The 17,338-nt window shown below is 43.5% G+C and overlaps 1 protein-coding gene across 2 annotated transcripts in view; it reads right to left on the bottom strand.

Moving 5' to 3' along the window:
* CUX2 (cut like homeobox 2) overlaps nucleotides 1-11,076 on the bottom strand; it is a 283,672-nt gene extending 272,596 nt beyond the window's left edge. For both annotated transcript variants that reach the window (XM_069960776.1, XM_069960777.1), the window contains exon 1: nucleotides 10,623-11,076. In XM_069960776.1, coding sequence (XP_069816877.1) covers nucleotides 10,623-10,685 — 63 coding nt within the window. In that variant the 5' untranslated portion in view covers nucleotides 10,686-11,076. The remainder of the gene's footprint in view (nucleotides 1-10,622) is intronic.
* Between the last annotated feature and the right edge of the window lie 6,262 nt (nucleotides 11,077-17,338).

Raw genomic sequence — 17,338 nt, 5'->3', positions numbered from 1 at the left:
TTGCTGCTGCTCTGGACAGTTCCTGACATGGACAGAGGTGGCAGCAGAGAGCACTGTGTCAGACTTGAAAGAATACACCACTTCCTGCAGGACATACAGTAGCTGGAAGATTATGATACCCTGGAGTTCCCCTTTAACTAAATGGTGGCAATCACAATCCACCACAATGCTAATATATAGATCCACTTGTTACCATAATGTTACCCCACCATAAAAATACTCACTGTAAGTAAAACTGAACATGGAAGAAGAAAAAAAAATCCTGCAAATCCTTTCTCTTATGTTAGGGAATTGGATTTACAGCAATTCCTGTATATATATCTATTAGCCTAATTGCTATTAAGCTAATATGGATATAAGTCACAGGAAAAATCAAATACTCCGCGGCAGCGGGATAGAGGCCCCATTTACAAAGCCTGGATTCCATCAATAGTGAAGAGAAGGGCTGCGTGTACTGAGCAGACAGCGTCATGAGGAACACCCAGATCCGTCACCGCTTCTCCTCCACCTGCTGAATCACTATAGGGAAAGGAAGGGAGAAGCTGCTGTGAAAGGTTTCATATTCCGGGATATAATGAAAGGTCTGATCACATATTGCTGTCCCACTCCCAGATTCTATTCTACTCAAAATGTAGATCTACTACACGTTAAAAGACTTAGGGCCCATTCACACTACGGAATCAGCAAAGAGATTCCGCTTGGAACCCCCACCCACGGACTCCGCGCGGAATCCCGTCTGCCATCTCTTTCAATGGGAGGTCTCACGCGCCTCCTCTCTCCACTCAATTCTGCAAAAAGGCATCTTTTCACGTGTAGTATATCTACATCCTTGGAGTGCAGTCATTGATATATGGACGGCTTATGTCTATCATAAAGGAGGCCTCCATAGAAAGTGTACCAGTCCATGCTGACATCCATAGACGATGGTCACATAGACCAAGGTTGTCTTCAAAATTCAAAGGTTTGATACCGCTACTCAACAAACTGTGCATCATTGTTAAAACCATTGGGGGCATTACCATGACTCATCCTAAACTTTCTTCTGATCATTATTTACCCTACTTTGAAGTCTACATTGTATCTCCTATTAGTTGCCATTGTGTCCATACTGTATCATCATGTATCCTTAAAGTGTCACTGACGTTTTTTTGTTTTTTTTTGCAGAAATGAATAGTACAGGTGATTTTAAGAAACTTTGTAATTGGGTTTATTAGCCGAAAAATGCATTTTTATAAGGAAAAAGCAGTTTGAAGCTCTCCCCCCTGTCTTCATGGTTCTCTTATGGAGAGGGGAGGGGTGAAGGGAGATGAGGCACCAAAACAGGACAACAAAGAGTTAATTTACAGCTACATCACCAGGCTATCTCCTCTGACGTCAGCACTGACCTCCCTGACCTCTGAATGCCGGCTTTCACACAGGTCCCGCTGTGTAATCCTTTGTTCTCTGCTGGTGACTAATCTCCCTCCTGCCCCCTCCCCTCTCCATAGGTTACACAGGGCCCGACTCATGTAAAAAGGGTTCAGATCTCCTGATAATGAACAGTGAATGAGAGCGAGGAGGGTGGGGGGGGCCTGGGGAAAGGCTTTTTGAATGCAGATAATGGCATATTTGCCTAATAAACCCAATTACAAAGTTTCTTAAAATCGCCTGGACTATTGATTTCTGCAAAAAAAAAATAAAAAAACGACAGTGACACTTTAAGGAGTCAGAACCAGTCCTAGGCTCCTTGCAGTATAAAACAGTTACCCTGCGTGGTTTGCACCATGCTTAGTGAGCCCAGTAAAGCGGGAGAATATGAGCGCTGCTTATGGTTATTGTGCAATAAACATGATAATCCAGATTCTGCAGAAATTAAGATAAATCATATTTTATTCTCTCCGCGCCGCTATCGTCCCATCAACAGATCATTCGCTTGTTATTGCCAGTCACGCACAAAATACACATTACCATTTTGCTAGCAGGGCTGCATTTCCATTTTAGCCGCACTGAAATGACTATCCAAAGATGAGAGCTGGAGTAAAAAAAAAAAAAATTATTTCAATCTGCATCAGGTTTTAATTGCCATTATTTTAAAGGGGTATTCCTACAATGTAAAGTAGGTGATTGGTGAGGACCTGACCCCTGTGATCCATGCAGACGAGTCCTCTATAATGAACGGAGCGGACCTTGTACGTCTAGTCACTCTCCATGGAGCAGCGCTTTGCAGTATTTTGGACAGAATGGAGTGATGTCTGTGCATGCACGCTCCGCTCCATTTTTTGTTCTGGTGATCGTCAGGGGTTCCAACAGTTGGACGCCCTCCAATCACTTAGTTATCCCCTGTGGGTAGAGGATGCATTGTGATAATAACCCTTTAAAATAACGTGAATTAAAATATTTTCATTGCTTATTGGGGGTCAGTTTGCTGAAAATTCTATGGACCATCATAAGATGAAACGTTTTTTAACAATTAACAATAACAAACTAGATTGTTTATCGTTAAAGGGAATCCGTCACTAGGTGTAGGGTGCCTTAAATGAGGGAAGCATAAACTAGTGACAAAAATGCTGAACAGATCGGTGTATTACTGACATCATTCTGTTCAGCCGTTCTCCTAATATGCAGGAGAATAGGATTCTTGTCACACCCCTCCCCCTGCCCTCCAGCTGCTGATTGACACAGCATGGATATATAACTGCCAATCAGAAGCTGGTGGGCGGAGTTTTATGCTTCTCATGAATATCCAGGACTACTGAGCTCATGCACATAATGTAGAGGACTACTTATTGTCCATGTTATTCAGGAGGAGATCTCTGGATTAGCTGCACAGAACAATGTAAGTGATACATCATCCTGCTCAGCTTCTCTGTCACTAGTTTATGTTACCCTGAGATAGGACGCCATAAACCTACTGACAGAGTTTCTTTAAACTGAAATCATTCACCATATTACACAGAGCGATAGTCGTTAGTTACTACAATTGTTTCCTCCATCAGATCCTAGAAAATGAAGGAAAGATGTGGAAATACACTGAACGATTAGCGATGATTTCAGTGTCTGCACCAAACAAATGATGAGCGATTTCTCGTTGGTTGTTTAATCGTTGCTGCATTTACACAAAACAATTATCGTTTAAATTTGAACAATATAACGATAATTTGTGTAATAGGGTCCTAAGCTTCAGGTCAATGGTCACATTATATAAAATTATCTGTTACAGATCATGACCCCCACATAAACCGAGCCTGTCCACCTGACTACATAGAATAGATGGTAACAAGAAGTACATGAACACCGGGGGACAATCATTACAATAATTACTGATATATATTAAATGGAAAACTGTCAGAATTATTATAGAAAATGGTGTAAAGGTGAGCAGAGATATTAGACAGGCGGACGGCGAGCAAACAGCGACAAAGTCATCCATATTTAATGCCTATTGGCCGTTAGAGTCTATTATACCAGCTATACGTAATGATACCAGCTTTTACTGTGGAACATGGAACAATGTAACAACCTACTGCACCATAAAAGTGTCGGCTGCTACCGGATGACAATGTTAGACGTAGACGGTTTCTTTCCACACAATGGCGGCCTCTCAGGTGAGGTGATCACGCTCATTGTGTTCTTTATGGAGAGGGATAAGTGGCAGTCAGAGTTTCTCTCTCCCAGAACAAAGGATTCGGGCAGTAAGTTTGCATCACATCCGACCCCTATCTCCATTGACATCATCTGTCAGTGGATGGTTGGGAGAGCCCCATGCACCTTATACCAATGTCCAGAGAGCGAATGTCGTACAAACCTGAGCGTGCGGCATTTGATTAGCAGTAGCTGCAGAAGTCGGATGCAACCCTAAGTCTGCCTTGAAACTTTATTACAGAATACTTACAAATCTCTAGATTCTTTGCTGCTTTATCTATGCCGGAATATACAGGCCACATGGCCCATTCCATAGCTATAGCTCCCAATCCCTCCGTACACATGAGGGTTTGGAGTAGGAAGCCACCGCCACTCCAACATGTCTGACTCAATTCCCCATGAACATTAGAAAATTGCCTGATCCCAGCAAAAACTGTGGGTTCACTTTTTTTCCAATGTGCGTGGGGTCCTTCAAAGAAGAACTATGAGTAGGTGAGACGAATCTAGCCTGCTGATCTGTCCCTATTGCACAGGAGGAAGGTATGTCTCTTATAGTATGTCTCTTATAGTGTGTCTCTTATAGTGTGTCTCTTATAGTGTGTCTCTTATAGTGTGTCTCTTATAGTGTGTCTCTTATAGTGTGTCTCTTATAGTGTGTCTCTTATAGTGTGTCTCTTATAGTATGTCTCTTATAGTATGTCTCTTATAGTATGTCTCTTATAGTATGTCACTTATAGTATGTCACTTATAGTGTGTCTCTTATAGTGTGTCTCTTATAGTGTGTCTCTTATAGTATGTCACTTATAGTATGTCACTTATAGTATGTCTCTTATAGTAGGTCTCTTATAGTATGTCACTTATACTATGTCTCTTAAAGTGTGTCTCTTATAGTATGTCTCTTAAAGTGTGTCTCTTATAGTATGTCTCTTATAGTGTGTCTCTTATAGTATGTCACTTATACTATGTCTCTTATAGTGTGTCTCTTATAGTATGTCTCTTATAGTGTTTCTCTTATAGTGTTTCTCTTATAGTGTGTCTCTTATAGTGTGTCTCTTATAGTGTGTCTCTTATAGTAATGTCTCCTACTTTCCTCCTCAGTGCCGTTTCGGTGCAGTTGGCCGTGTGCTCCACGGTCCGGTGAGACAGAAGAACTGGGGAGGGGGCATTAGGAGCACTGCCCGCCTCCATAGCGCCAATCTGGCCAACTCCCGGCCAGCCAGCTCCATTCATTATCATTAGAAAGGGGCTGGCCAGGGGTGGATCGGCGCTATGGTGGTGGGCAGTGCTGCACCATGGAAGAAACTACTAACTGCACCAGAACGGCACAGAGGAAGAAGGTAAGAGACATACTATAAGAGACATACCTTCCTCCTCAGCGTCTTTTGCGCAATAGGGACATATTGGCTTGTTAGATTTGTGTACCCTGCTGATAGTTCCCCTTTAACCCATTATCATGTACATGGTTAGTGACGCTTCGCAGCATTGCATTCATTAATGGCTTTCCTCTATAGCAAACATACATGTACACAAACTGTACGCTGCTCTATATATTTGTCCTCACAAAAGGACTCTTATACAGTACCAGGGGCGTAACTACCACTATGGCAGCCAAAGCGGCTGCTATGGGGCCCACCACAACAGGGGGGCCCATTTGCAGCACCGGGTGGACAGCTTAGGGTCAGTCGGGAAGGAAGGGGGGCCCAATTGCTATGGGGCCCTGCTATTTCTAGTTATGCCCCTGCACAGTACAGAGATTCTAATACCCTGCTCTCTCTCTCTCTCTCTCTCTCTCTCTCTCTCTCAAAGACCGATATACACCACTTCCAACTTGATAGCGGAGTTCCACCTCCCCGGTAAAATAGTGGCTGATCATTGCGAAAACTGGAAGGTCAGACACCAAAACTCGGAAGACTCCATAATCTGTAGCCATGAGACAACTTTACCAGGACCCCCTGACAGTCTTTGTGGGCCTCTCAATTTTTCCCTGATAGATGATATCTGAACTGGGAAAAAACAGGCATATTGGATTTTCACTGCCATCTCTTTTGTTCTCAGAAGTAATTTACTTCTATTTAAAAAATCTCAAGTCTTCCGGTACTTATTAGCTGCTGTATGTCCTGCAGGAAGTGGTATTATTTCCAGTCTGGAGAGCAGAAGAAGATTTTCTTTTCAATCTTTATTTATTGAAGTTTTTTAGTTTTTACAACAATCCCTTAGGGAATACAGAGAGAAAAGAAGGGGGGGGGGGAGGGGGAGGGACTAGAGATGAGCGATCCTCAAGCATGCTCGAGTCAATCCGAACCTGAACTTTCGGCATTTGATTAGCGGTGGCTGCTGAAGTTGGATATAGTCATTGGCTGTATCCAAGTTTTCCAGACAACCTTAGAGCTTTATCCAAGTTCAGCAGCCACCGCTAATCAAATGCCGATTGTTCGGGTTCGGATCGACTCGAACCCGAACCTGGTTCGCTCATCTCTAATCGGGATGCCATTATAGATTCAGTTCAAAACTTTACATACTATAATACATAATGTAGAAGAAGAGCAGAAGAAGATTTTCTATGGGGATTTGCTGCTGCTCTAGACAGTTCCTGACATGGACAGAGGTGGCAGCAGAGAGCACTGTGTCAGACTGGAGAGAATACACCACTTCCTGCAGGACATACAGCAGCTGATAAGTACTGAAAGACTGTAGATTTTTTAATAGAAGTAAATTACAAATCTCACTAGTTCATTTGAAAGAATTTTTTTTGCTTATCTCCCCCTTTCTATCTCTTCCCTTTTGCTGTCCATCTAATGGACTGCGTAGAAGGAATCAAATCAACAATCTACATACGATCAGTCAGAACTGGCGATTTGTGTTGTTTCTAAGGCTTAATAAAAGAACAGAAAATAATAATAATAATAATAACAACAACAACAACAGCGCACTGGCAGAATTGCCGTCCATTTATCCTCATGAACCTCAGCAGTTTTATATACCGGGATATTAAAAAAGTCATTTTCCTAAAAGCTTTGAATGTATTATTGCTGAATCCAGAGGGCAGGGCGCTCTATAAAAAGAACCTGTCTGTGTGTGTTTTGTCCCTCTCTCCGGAGCGTTTGTATGTTCTGATTTCCTAGAGGGATAAGCTTGTTTAATATCCATGTAAATGAGCAGCCAGACAGCGGCCTGAGATTAAACAATGTGGGTTATTATTCCGGCCTCCGCTATATGGTTAAGGTTTAGAGGACGGCTGTATACAATATGCATTAAGCAAATACACACCAAAGGTCAGCTGTCTGTATATACCTTAGAACAAAAGGCTTATTGGTAATTTCACAGACCAATACCGCTACAGCTGCACGCTGCAGAATTAGGTGACCCCAAGGCGACTGCAAGGGGTCATTTTAATCTAATAAAATGTATAGCTCCAGGAAGCTTAAAAAACACAGGCGGCCAATCACGGCGCTAAAAGCGGCCGGACTAAAGGTTAGAGCGGCGAATATTAGTCGCTTAATGAAAATGTTGTTAACTGACATTCAGGGATGAATGAATCCAGATACCGGGGCAAGCTGCAATCCTCCAGACCTGAATAACAATGGGAGGATGGCAGCCAGCCCTCCGCACATCCCGCTCCCCAGCTCTCACATATCTCCTTGCCACGCCGGTGTCATTCCTTATGTTACACAACATCAATCATAAATAAAGAGCGGCTGCCCTGAGAATGCCCGGCTCTGATTTACAAACATTAGCAGGGAATACAGTCACCATCCCCAGCACAGAGCAGGAAGACAATTAAAACAATGCGCTCCCCTGCAAAACACAACAACCGCTGTATATACTGTATATAGTGTGCGGCGTGCGCTCCGACTCCCAAGCATGCCCTGAATTCACAAAGCCTTTCATCTCAACCAAGTTACCGCAGCACATGGAGATTACAATAGAAAGGGATAAATATTTATAGAAACACAAAGGGAGAAGAGTGAATAACAATAGGGATAGATAGATAGATAGATAGATAGATAGATAGATAGATAGGAGATAGATAGATAGATAGATAGATAGATAGATAGATAGATAGATAGATAGGAGATAGATAGATAGATAGATAGATAGATAGATAGATGATAGATAGATAGATGATAGATAGATAGGAGATAGATAGATAGGAGATAGATGATAGATAGATAGGAGATAGATAGGAGATAGATAGATAGATAGGAGATAGATAGATAGATAGATAGATAGATAGATAGATAGATAGATAGATAGGAGATAGATGATAGATAGATAGATAGGAGATAGATAGGAGATAGATAGATAGATAGATAGATAGATAGGAGATATAGATAGATAGATAGATAGATAGATAGATAGATAGGAGATAGATGATAGATAGATAGATAGGAGATAGATAGGAGATAGATAGATAGATAGATAGATAGATAGGAGATAGATAGATAGATAGATAGATAGATAGGAGATAGATAGATAGGAGATAGATAGATAGATAGATAGATAATAGATAGGAGATAGATAGATAGATAGATAGATAGATAGATAGATAGATAGATAGATAGATAGATAGATAGGAGATAGATAGATAGGAGATAGATAGACACATTTAGAAACATTTCCTCCTTCTGTGTGGTTATTGTACAGACAGAGTAACACAATAAAGACAATATGTAATAAATACAATGCAATACAGAAAGGAAGGGATTCGCCTATCAGCATATATGCAGGTAAAGAATAATAGAGTGTGAGCCGACTCTACAGACATCAGCATCAGTACACAGCAATTCAATGCTGATATACTGTGTGAAGTTAAAGCAGCTCTTAAAGTGGGGGTAGGGTGTACTTGAATTTAGAACATCACCCCCACCCCCCTCCACCTTAACTGCAGCATTTTTTGGCTGAAGATCAATGGAGCATGTCCCCTGAGTAATAGGCAAGTCAGGTACCCTGGAGTGAGATCCCTCTCAGCACCTTCTAGGAAGAAAGCAGGAGCAGAAAGGACCCAGCGGAGGGACTACTGCCCAGGTCTATGCCCAGGTCTATGCCCAGGTCTATGCCCAGGTCTATGCCCAGGTCTATGCCCAAGTCTATGCCCAGGTCTATGCCCAGGTCTATGCCCAGGTCTATGCCCAGGTCTATGCCCAAGTCTATGCCCAGGTCTATGCCCAAGTCTATGCCCAGGTCTATGCCCAAGTCTATGCCCAGGTCTATGCCCAAGTCTATGCCCAGGTCTATGCCCAAGTCTATGCCCAGGTCTATGCCCAGGTCTATGCCCAAGTCTATGCCCAGGTCTATGCCCAGGTCTATGCCCAGGTCTCAGGATCCAGGCATACAAAGTACAAAGCAGTAAGAAGATCCCAGCCCTGTGCTCTGTATAGACAATACAGGGCGTCTGTCTGCACTAGAATAAGTCCTGGTAATACCATTCAGCAGGTAACTTTCCTCCCAGCCTTCCCCTATGCAGCAAGACAGCAGCAGATACTCCGAGAACAGAGTCAAGTTCAAGTGTGGCAGGCAGAGGAGTGTGCAGGGGGACATGATACCCCGGTGTATGGGGGCAAATATCATATATATCATATACAGCAGGATTATATCACATTTACTGTATAGGGGCCATACATTATATATCATATACAGCCAGATTATATCACATTTACTGTATAAGTGTCACATGCCATGCAGAGTCACAACTCATCCGTCATATTACGAGGCTAAACAGACATGCAGATTACATTATAATATGATCGATGGGTGCTCAATACATTTCCTATTAATAGATAGCAGATAAACTTTCATACCCAAAGCTTAAAGGGGTTCACTACTCTATCTGGTTTGTGGGCAGTTTAGGATCACTGACGGGTCTATACATGGTTCACCTTGTATGACCACTCTCTATAGATGGGATCGCCCCATATGACCACTCTCTATAGATGGTATCACCCCGTATGATCCCTCTCTATAGATGGGATCATCCTGTATGACCAATCTATAGACAGGATCACTCCGTATGACCACTCTGTATAGACGGGATCACCCTGTAGGACCACTCTCTATAGACAGGATCACCCCGTATGACCACTCTTTATAGATGGGATCATCCCATATGACCACTCTCTGAAAATGGGATCACCCCATATGACCACTCTCTATAGACTGGATCACCCCAAATGACCACTCTCTACAGATGGGATCACCTCGTATGACCACTCTCTATAGATGGGATCACCCCGTAGGACCACTCTCTATAGATGGGATCCCCTCGTATGACCACTCTCTATAAATGGGATCATCCCGTATGACCACTCTCTATAAATGGCATCACCACATATGACCACTCTCTATAGACGGGATCACCCCATATGACCACTCTTTATAGATGGGATCACCCTGTATGACCCCTCTTTATAGATGGGATCACCCCGTATGACCACTCTTTATAGATGGGATCACCCCATATGACCACTCTCTATAGACGGGATCTCTCCTGAAAAGTAAGTCATACAGCTGTAACCTCTATGAAGAACTTAGTCCCTGTAAAGTCCCCAATGACAAGTTACATCCAGGGTCCTGAAGACCCCCCAATACTAGTACAGGACACTCAGAAAGTGCATTGCATGCAGTATACACCAGTGACCCAGCTGTCCCACACTATATATCAATATAAGTGCCCCCCCCCCCCAGACAGGACATCTACAATGAAACGGCAAGTGGTCCTGGAAACTTGTGTGCCTGCCAGCAGCAGCGGCAGCAGAGTCAGTGGCAGCCCCCCTCTCCCCGGGCGGCTCAGCCTGACACACACAGCTCCATGGCTGCACACTGAGCTCTATGGCTGCTGATCAATGACTGAACTGAACAAAGGCAGAGAGAGGATCAATTCCTAATACACTATCAATCCAACACTTCCTCCCCCTTGCCTCCCTCCCACCACCCTTCACTTGGAGCCCCCACGACCGGGCACCCTGTCACTTCCCTGGCCCGCTGCCAGCACCCCCTTCACCCACCTGCAGCCGCCGCAGATCAAACCTCTTCCAATATTGAACCATTGATCCCACATTGGCAGCCATCTTGGGGGATATTGAAGCAATATTGTCTGTGTGAGGCTTCTTTTCTCTGCCACCTTGCTCCGGCTGCGTCTCCTCCGAGCTGCTGGACCGCTGTCTCTTCTTCTCCTCTCTGCCCTCTTCACTTAATCCCAGTGTGGAGGAGACATGCTGTGTAATCCCCAAAGTGCAGCCGCAGCCTCCTGCACAAGTCTCCGGGTCACCCCGGGACTGAGCTGCGTGAACTTGATTTTTTTTTTCTCCGCAAAACTTATCGATAGTGACGTCACGGGCGGATCAATAAACCCGGAGGGGGAGGGAGGGGGGGAAACTGTGCAATTCAATTAACATGTGTGGGTCCTGTGATGCTGTGTGATAATAAATGGTCCCCTCCCTCCCTGGCTGTCTGCTGGTATAGACGGTATATACTGATATAGTGAGCAGGGCAGTCACACTGTGTGGGGGGTGTACACACTGGAGGGGGGAGGGAGGGGCGAGCATGGAGAAGCGGAAGTGTCGACAAGGCAGCAGCAGCAGCTCCTCGCCCGATGGATAACTAGACTCCTGTATGACCGGTGTCCGTATGGATGATCAGCCCGACCTGGTCTGACCTGACTCGGATCTCCACGTCCCAGATCCTTTCTCCTAGTCGGTCTCTTGCCGCTTTGATCCTCCCCCTCATGCAGTTTCTAAAGTACGAGTGAATCCGATCTGTAGTCGCAGCATAATATAAAAGCCGACAGTCAGGGACTAGACACCATGGAGCGTAAAAGAAGACGTGATGTAAAAAAAAAACCTTGCTCCGTATTCCCAAGCATCCAACCTTCCCATTGATCCCAAAGGATATAAAGGTGTGAAGTCCTGACAAGAGAAGCTAAAGAGCTCGGCTACCCGATACCCAACAGGGACAAGACCCAAAGCGAAATCCAGTATACACGTAAGGACGGAATAAGTGATATCAATGGGAGTTATTGCGGCTTCGGACTGTGTTTGCTTCACACGCAGAGCAAAAGAACATGGCGGGGGGCTGGATGATTCACAGATAAAAAAAGCAGAAAAAAATAAACCCTAAAAGTCCTCCAGCTCCAGCAACAACTATTATGTAAGAAACCGACGGGTTTTTGGGCTACACTACCCCTTATTCATGGCTCTGATAGAAATTCATATTCATATTCACTGCATAATAAGCTGATTTCAGCCTTACACTCTTATTTAATATAGAGGAACAACAAGACCCCTGCACTGCACATGCCAACAATATACGCTCGCATGCCAACAGTATACGCTCACATGCCAACAATATACGCTCGCATGCCAACAATATACACTCGCATGCCAACAATATACACTCGCATGCCAACAATATACACTCGCATGCCAACAGTATACGCTCACATGCCAACAATATACGCTCGCATGCCAACAGTATACGCTCACATGCCAACAATATACGCTCGCATGCCAACAATATACACTCGCATGCCAACAATATACACTCGCATGCCAACAATATACGCTCACATGCCAACAATATACACTCGCATGCCAACAATATACGCTCGCATGCCAACAATATACACTCGCATGCCAACAATATACGCTCACATGCCAACAATATACACTCGCATGCCAACAATATACACTCGCATGCCAACAATATACGCTCGCATGCCAACAATATACACTCGCATGCCAACAATATACGCTCGCATGCCAACAATATACACTCGCATGCCAACAATATACGCTCGCATGCCAACAATATACGCTCGCATGCCAACAATATACACTCGCATGCCAACAATATACACTCGCATGCCAACAATATACGCTCACATGCCAACAATATACGCTCACATGCCAACAATATACGCTCTCATGCTCGCCCCTCCCGCCAGTGGGTACACCCCAACACACACATGCGTAGCACATGCATGTACTGCAGGCATGTGCAGTGAATGGGTCTTGTTATTCTCTATATGAAATAAGACCAAAATCAGCTTATTATGCACCGGAAATGAATATGAACATGAATAAGCGATAGTGTAGCCCGAAACACGTCGGTTTGTTAAACAACATAATAAAGAATTATTGTTCAAGGAGCTGGAGGACTTTTGGGGTTTCTCTTTTTTTCAGTTATTTACCCCTGTATGCGGTTTGTGTCACTCACACGCTCCATAAAAAGAGGAGAAGTGAGAGCAGAACCTTTCCCCGGGAGCGCTGATCTCCCCAACATGTCTATACAAAAAGCACACTGGTGGCTCTGTATCATTGTGATCGTTTGCTAGTGACAAATCGGGAAAGGGGCGTATATAGTTGTTCATTTACTGAAATAATAACACGGGTAGCAGTGAGTAAGAAGATGCCTCCAACTATAGAAAAATCAAAAAAGCTCAAAGAGAAAAGGCTCTAATAACTCTGCCACATTGAACTGTTGCTTAGGTCCTCATGTAAGGGATCTTCACAGACACATAATGTGACAGTCGCGAAAAGTGAAAATATATTAATGCAAAATACCAAAGAAAAGCCGATACAGAGTCACCGGGAGAGTTACTGCAGGTCACCAGCAACCAAGTGTTACCAGATCGGGAAAATCAGATGGTCAGTAAAAAATCCTGAGAGATATGATGAAGAAAGAGCAAAAGTCCATAATTCGTAGCCAGATGACCCATGTAGTGGCCAACGCTGACTTTAACCCTCGAATAACCTCAGTATATAACTGATAGTTCATATATTGGAACAATTATCCAATCCAGTTTCAGAACAACCAACAGGAAGTAGATAAAGAGCCAAGTTGGCTTCTACGGCTATCATCAGCTGACCGGATTGTGTTTTAAATAGGGAGAGGGGTAATAACCTGCTGCCAGAAGCCCCTCAACCCCGAAAAAAAGGTTATAATCGAACTGCACACCCTCATCTCCCCCAATACCAGCCACTGGGGGGGGGGGGAATCAGTTGGCTACCTCACACATTTTTTTTTTTTTTTTTTTTTGTTTAAATTCTTTATTCTTTTCCATTTAACCAATTCAAAAATCTTACAAAAAGAAACATATGAATTAACATACCGTTTCATACATCAAAGGGAATATACACATTCCTCCCCATTTCCCCCCACCCCCTCCCCCCACAAAACCCCCCACCCTCCCTCCCCACCCAACCCCTGACCAGCCGTGAAGAAGATAGAGGGGAAGAGGAAAAAGCAAAAAGATGAGGAGAAGGAAAAAAAAAAAAAAAAAAAAAAAGGGGAAAATTAAATTTTGAGGCTTATGATAAACCATAATAATATAACCACACTCGCACTTGTCATCCATCTTATCACATCCAATTTTTCCACATCCTGCTTAACCTTCCACCTCCCAAACCCTCCCCCCCCACTTCGGGGGCTTCCATTCTCTTAATTTTGCTAACCTGATTAATCCATTCCTGTTTAGAAGGGCCTTCCGGGTTTAACCAATTCTTTAAAATTACTACTCTCGCTTGGAACAGAACAGCACTGATAAGGGCATATTGCTTCCCCATCACGCTGCTCTCCCCCAATACAGCACCTTCAAATCCAAGGGGTTCGCACAACACTCCCCTACCTTGAAGATCGCCCATGACCTCCAACCAGAACTTCCCAATCACTGGACATGACCAGAGCATATGACTCAGACCGGCATCCTCCATATTACAACAAATACAAACTGAGTCTTCTCTAAGCCCTATACGTTTCATTAATACGGGTGTATAATAAGACCGATGTAAAATTTTAAACTGCATTAATTGATACTCCGGATTTGGAGATACTTTAGATATACTACCAACAATGCTATCCCAAAACCCATCAGATAGTGTACCTATTTCCCTTTCCCATTGGTTCCTAAACCCACACAGTGCCATTCTATATTTTTGCTTCCCCAAAATTTTATAAATTTTAGAAATACGGTGCCTAGTGATATCAATACCCCTCAGCTGTTCAATGGCCTCGCTAAAATCTACCCTAAAGAGTTCTTTATCCTGGGTCTTAGCAAAGGCGTTTTTCAGCTGAAAATATCTAAATCTGTGCCCCCAATCTTCACTATTACCCAACTCACACTCATCTTTAAGAACCCCCCCCTTAAAAAAATCTACCACTTTAAACTTATGTGTTTTTTTCCAAAAATTTTGTGTGGGAATTTTAGTAAACTCTTCAAAACAATTATTATCCCATAATTCTGTGAAATCCAAACTACCCCTTACTCTGCAAATTCTTTTTATCTCTTTCCAGATTTTGGCTAAATGTGCCCCAAACCAATCTTTCCCCTGACTCTTAACTTGTATCCCCCCTGACTCGCATTGTGTAATGATATCTTTATCCTGTTTAACCAAACCTTGATCCCTGAAAAAAGAAAGCGTCTTATTGTCCAATAGAAATGAAAACTGGGCGCTCAAGTAATATAGCCTAAAATCCGGTAAGTTCAGTCCGCCATCCTTTAACGTAGGACAAAAATGGGAGTATTTTAGTCTAGCTCTCTTTCTCCCCCAGATTAACCCATTCAAAACAACCTCCAGGCCTCGAAACCATTTATCTTTGATCCAGACCGGAGAGGCTGATAAATAGAAGTTAATCTGGGGGAGCACCACCATCTTTATTAATGCAATTCTAGATGACATCGAGATAGGTAATTTTCCCCATATCTTAGCTTTACCTTTAATCTTATCTAGGGCCTTCTTCAAATTACATTCTATAAACCTGCGGGGGTCCACCGTAATAGCAATCCCTAGGTAATCCAGTTCCTGTTCTGGCCTAAGAATCTTAAGTCCCTCCATGGATGAACTCAAATTCCCGACCAAAGGGAGGACTGATGACTTGGTCCAGTTTATCTCCAATCCCATAGGCCCTCCAATATTACGAAACCCTTCCACTATAATTGGTATACTTTCCCTGGGGTTGGAGACAAAGAGTAGCAAGTCATCCGCATAAAGAAGTATTTTCTCATCCTTACCTCTAACCCCAAAACCTTGAAATTTACAACAGCTACGCAACCATTCTGCCAGGGGCTCTATATATAAGCAAAATAAAGTGGGGGAGAGGGGGCATCCTTGTCTGGTACCTCTATTGATTTTAAAGGAGGAAGTCAGGACCCCATTAACATTGACTTTTGCCTGCGGGTTTTTATACATTAATTGTATCATGCGAATCAGGCCCTCACCAACGCCAAAAGCCCCCAAGGCCTTCCATAAGTACGACCATTCAACACGATCAAAAGCCTTGGTAGCATCCAATGCCACCAAGGCTCCATCGCTCCCTTCCGCAATCTGCAAATTAAGAAAGGTTCTCCTGATGTTGGTGAAGACCGTACGCCCCGGCCTAAAGCCGCTCTGGTCATCTGAGATCACATCCTCCAGAACGGAGTTTAACCTTCTGGTAACCAACTTAGAGAAAATTTTGTAGTCTGTATTGAGCAGCGAGATGGGGCGATATGCCTCCACCTCAACTGCTTCTTTCCCCTTCTTTTTGATAAGGGTGATGACTGCCTCCTCCATAGAGCCTGGTAACTTCCCCTGTTCACAGGATTCATTAAGAACCCTCAACAAAATTGGTAGCAGTACCTTAGAAAACCTACGATACAGTTCATATGGAAGGCCATCTGGGCCTGGTGCTGAGTTACCCTTAATTGAGGCCAGGGACTCTTCTAATTCTGTTAGAGTAATGGGCTGTTCCAGATAACACATCTTTTCCTCTGGAACCCTAGGCAGCTGTATATGTGCAAATAAATCACTATCTAAACCGACAAGATTAGGATTAGAGGATGCATATAGACCTGAGAAGAAATCCACAAACCTATCCCTTATCTGGGCAGGATCAGTTGTCAAAGACCCATCAAGGCCCCGGATAGCTTTAATTTCAGAAGATTCAGTCTGATTCCGAATCAAATTAGCAAGGAACCTCCCAGGTCTATTGCCTTCCCCATGCCGTTTCTTGTCAGAAAGAGCATTTTATGGTGGGACTTCACCATCATATAATTAGCGTACTCTTCTTGAGCTTTTTTTAATTTGTCTAAATACTCCTCCCCCGGATTGGAAGAATATTCCTCCCGAGCTTTATCAATATTCTCTAGAAGGGCCTTTTCTTTAGCCACAAAGCTCTTTTTTTTCCTACATATTTCCTTGACATATAGCCCCCTCAAGAAGGCTTTCAAGGCATCCCACACTGATTGAATTTTGGCCGAACCCACATTGTGCTCCAAGAATATCTCAATTTCTTTTGCAATAAATTCTTCATTACCCAATAAAGAAAACCAATGCGGGTTCAGTCTAAACTGACGAATAGTGGCCCTTGCCATGCCCACCCCCCGTGTCTCCCAGATCAGAGGCGTGTGGTCGGATATAGATTTAGGCGCATAACTTATATGACTAACCTCTCTTAGTCCACCTTGATTGCACAACAAGAGATCAATACGTGAAGCTGACTTATAGGCCGAGCTAAAACAGGAAAAAATATTGGTCGACGGATTTAACAATCTCCACACATCATACCAACCCCCTTCCTCCGTGAACCTCTTCAAAGGGGAGTTAACAATAATTTGCCTACAACTCGAAGACCGCCTATCCCTAGACTCCATAACACAGTTGAAGTCCCCGGTTATAAACAAATTAATATAGTCCTTATCTTTAGTAAAATTACATAACTCCAAAAGTACGTCCACGGAAAAAGG

The sequence above is a fragment of the Dendropsophus ebraccatus genome, chromosome 3 (assembly GCF_027789765.1).
Source record: "Dendropsophus ebraccatus isolate aDenEbr1 chromosome 3, aDenEbr1.pat, whole genome shotgun sequence".
NCBI lineage: Eukaryota > Metazoa > Chordata > Amphibia > Anura > Hylidae > Dendropsophus > Dendropsophus ebraccatus.
Note: the sequence above shows the minus strand (reverse complement) of the source record. Positions and strands in the feature narration are given on the sequence as shown.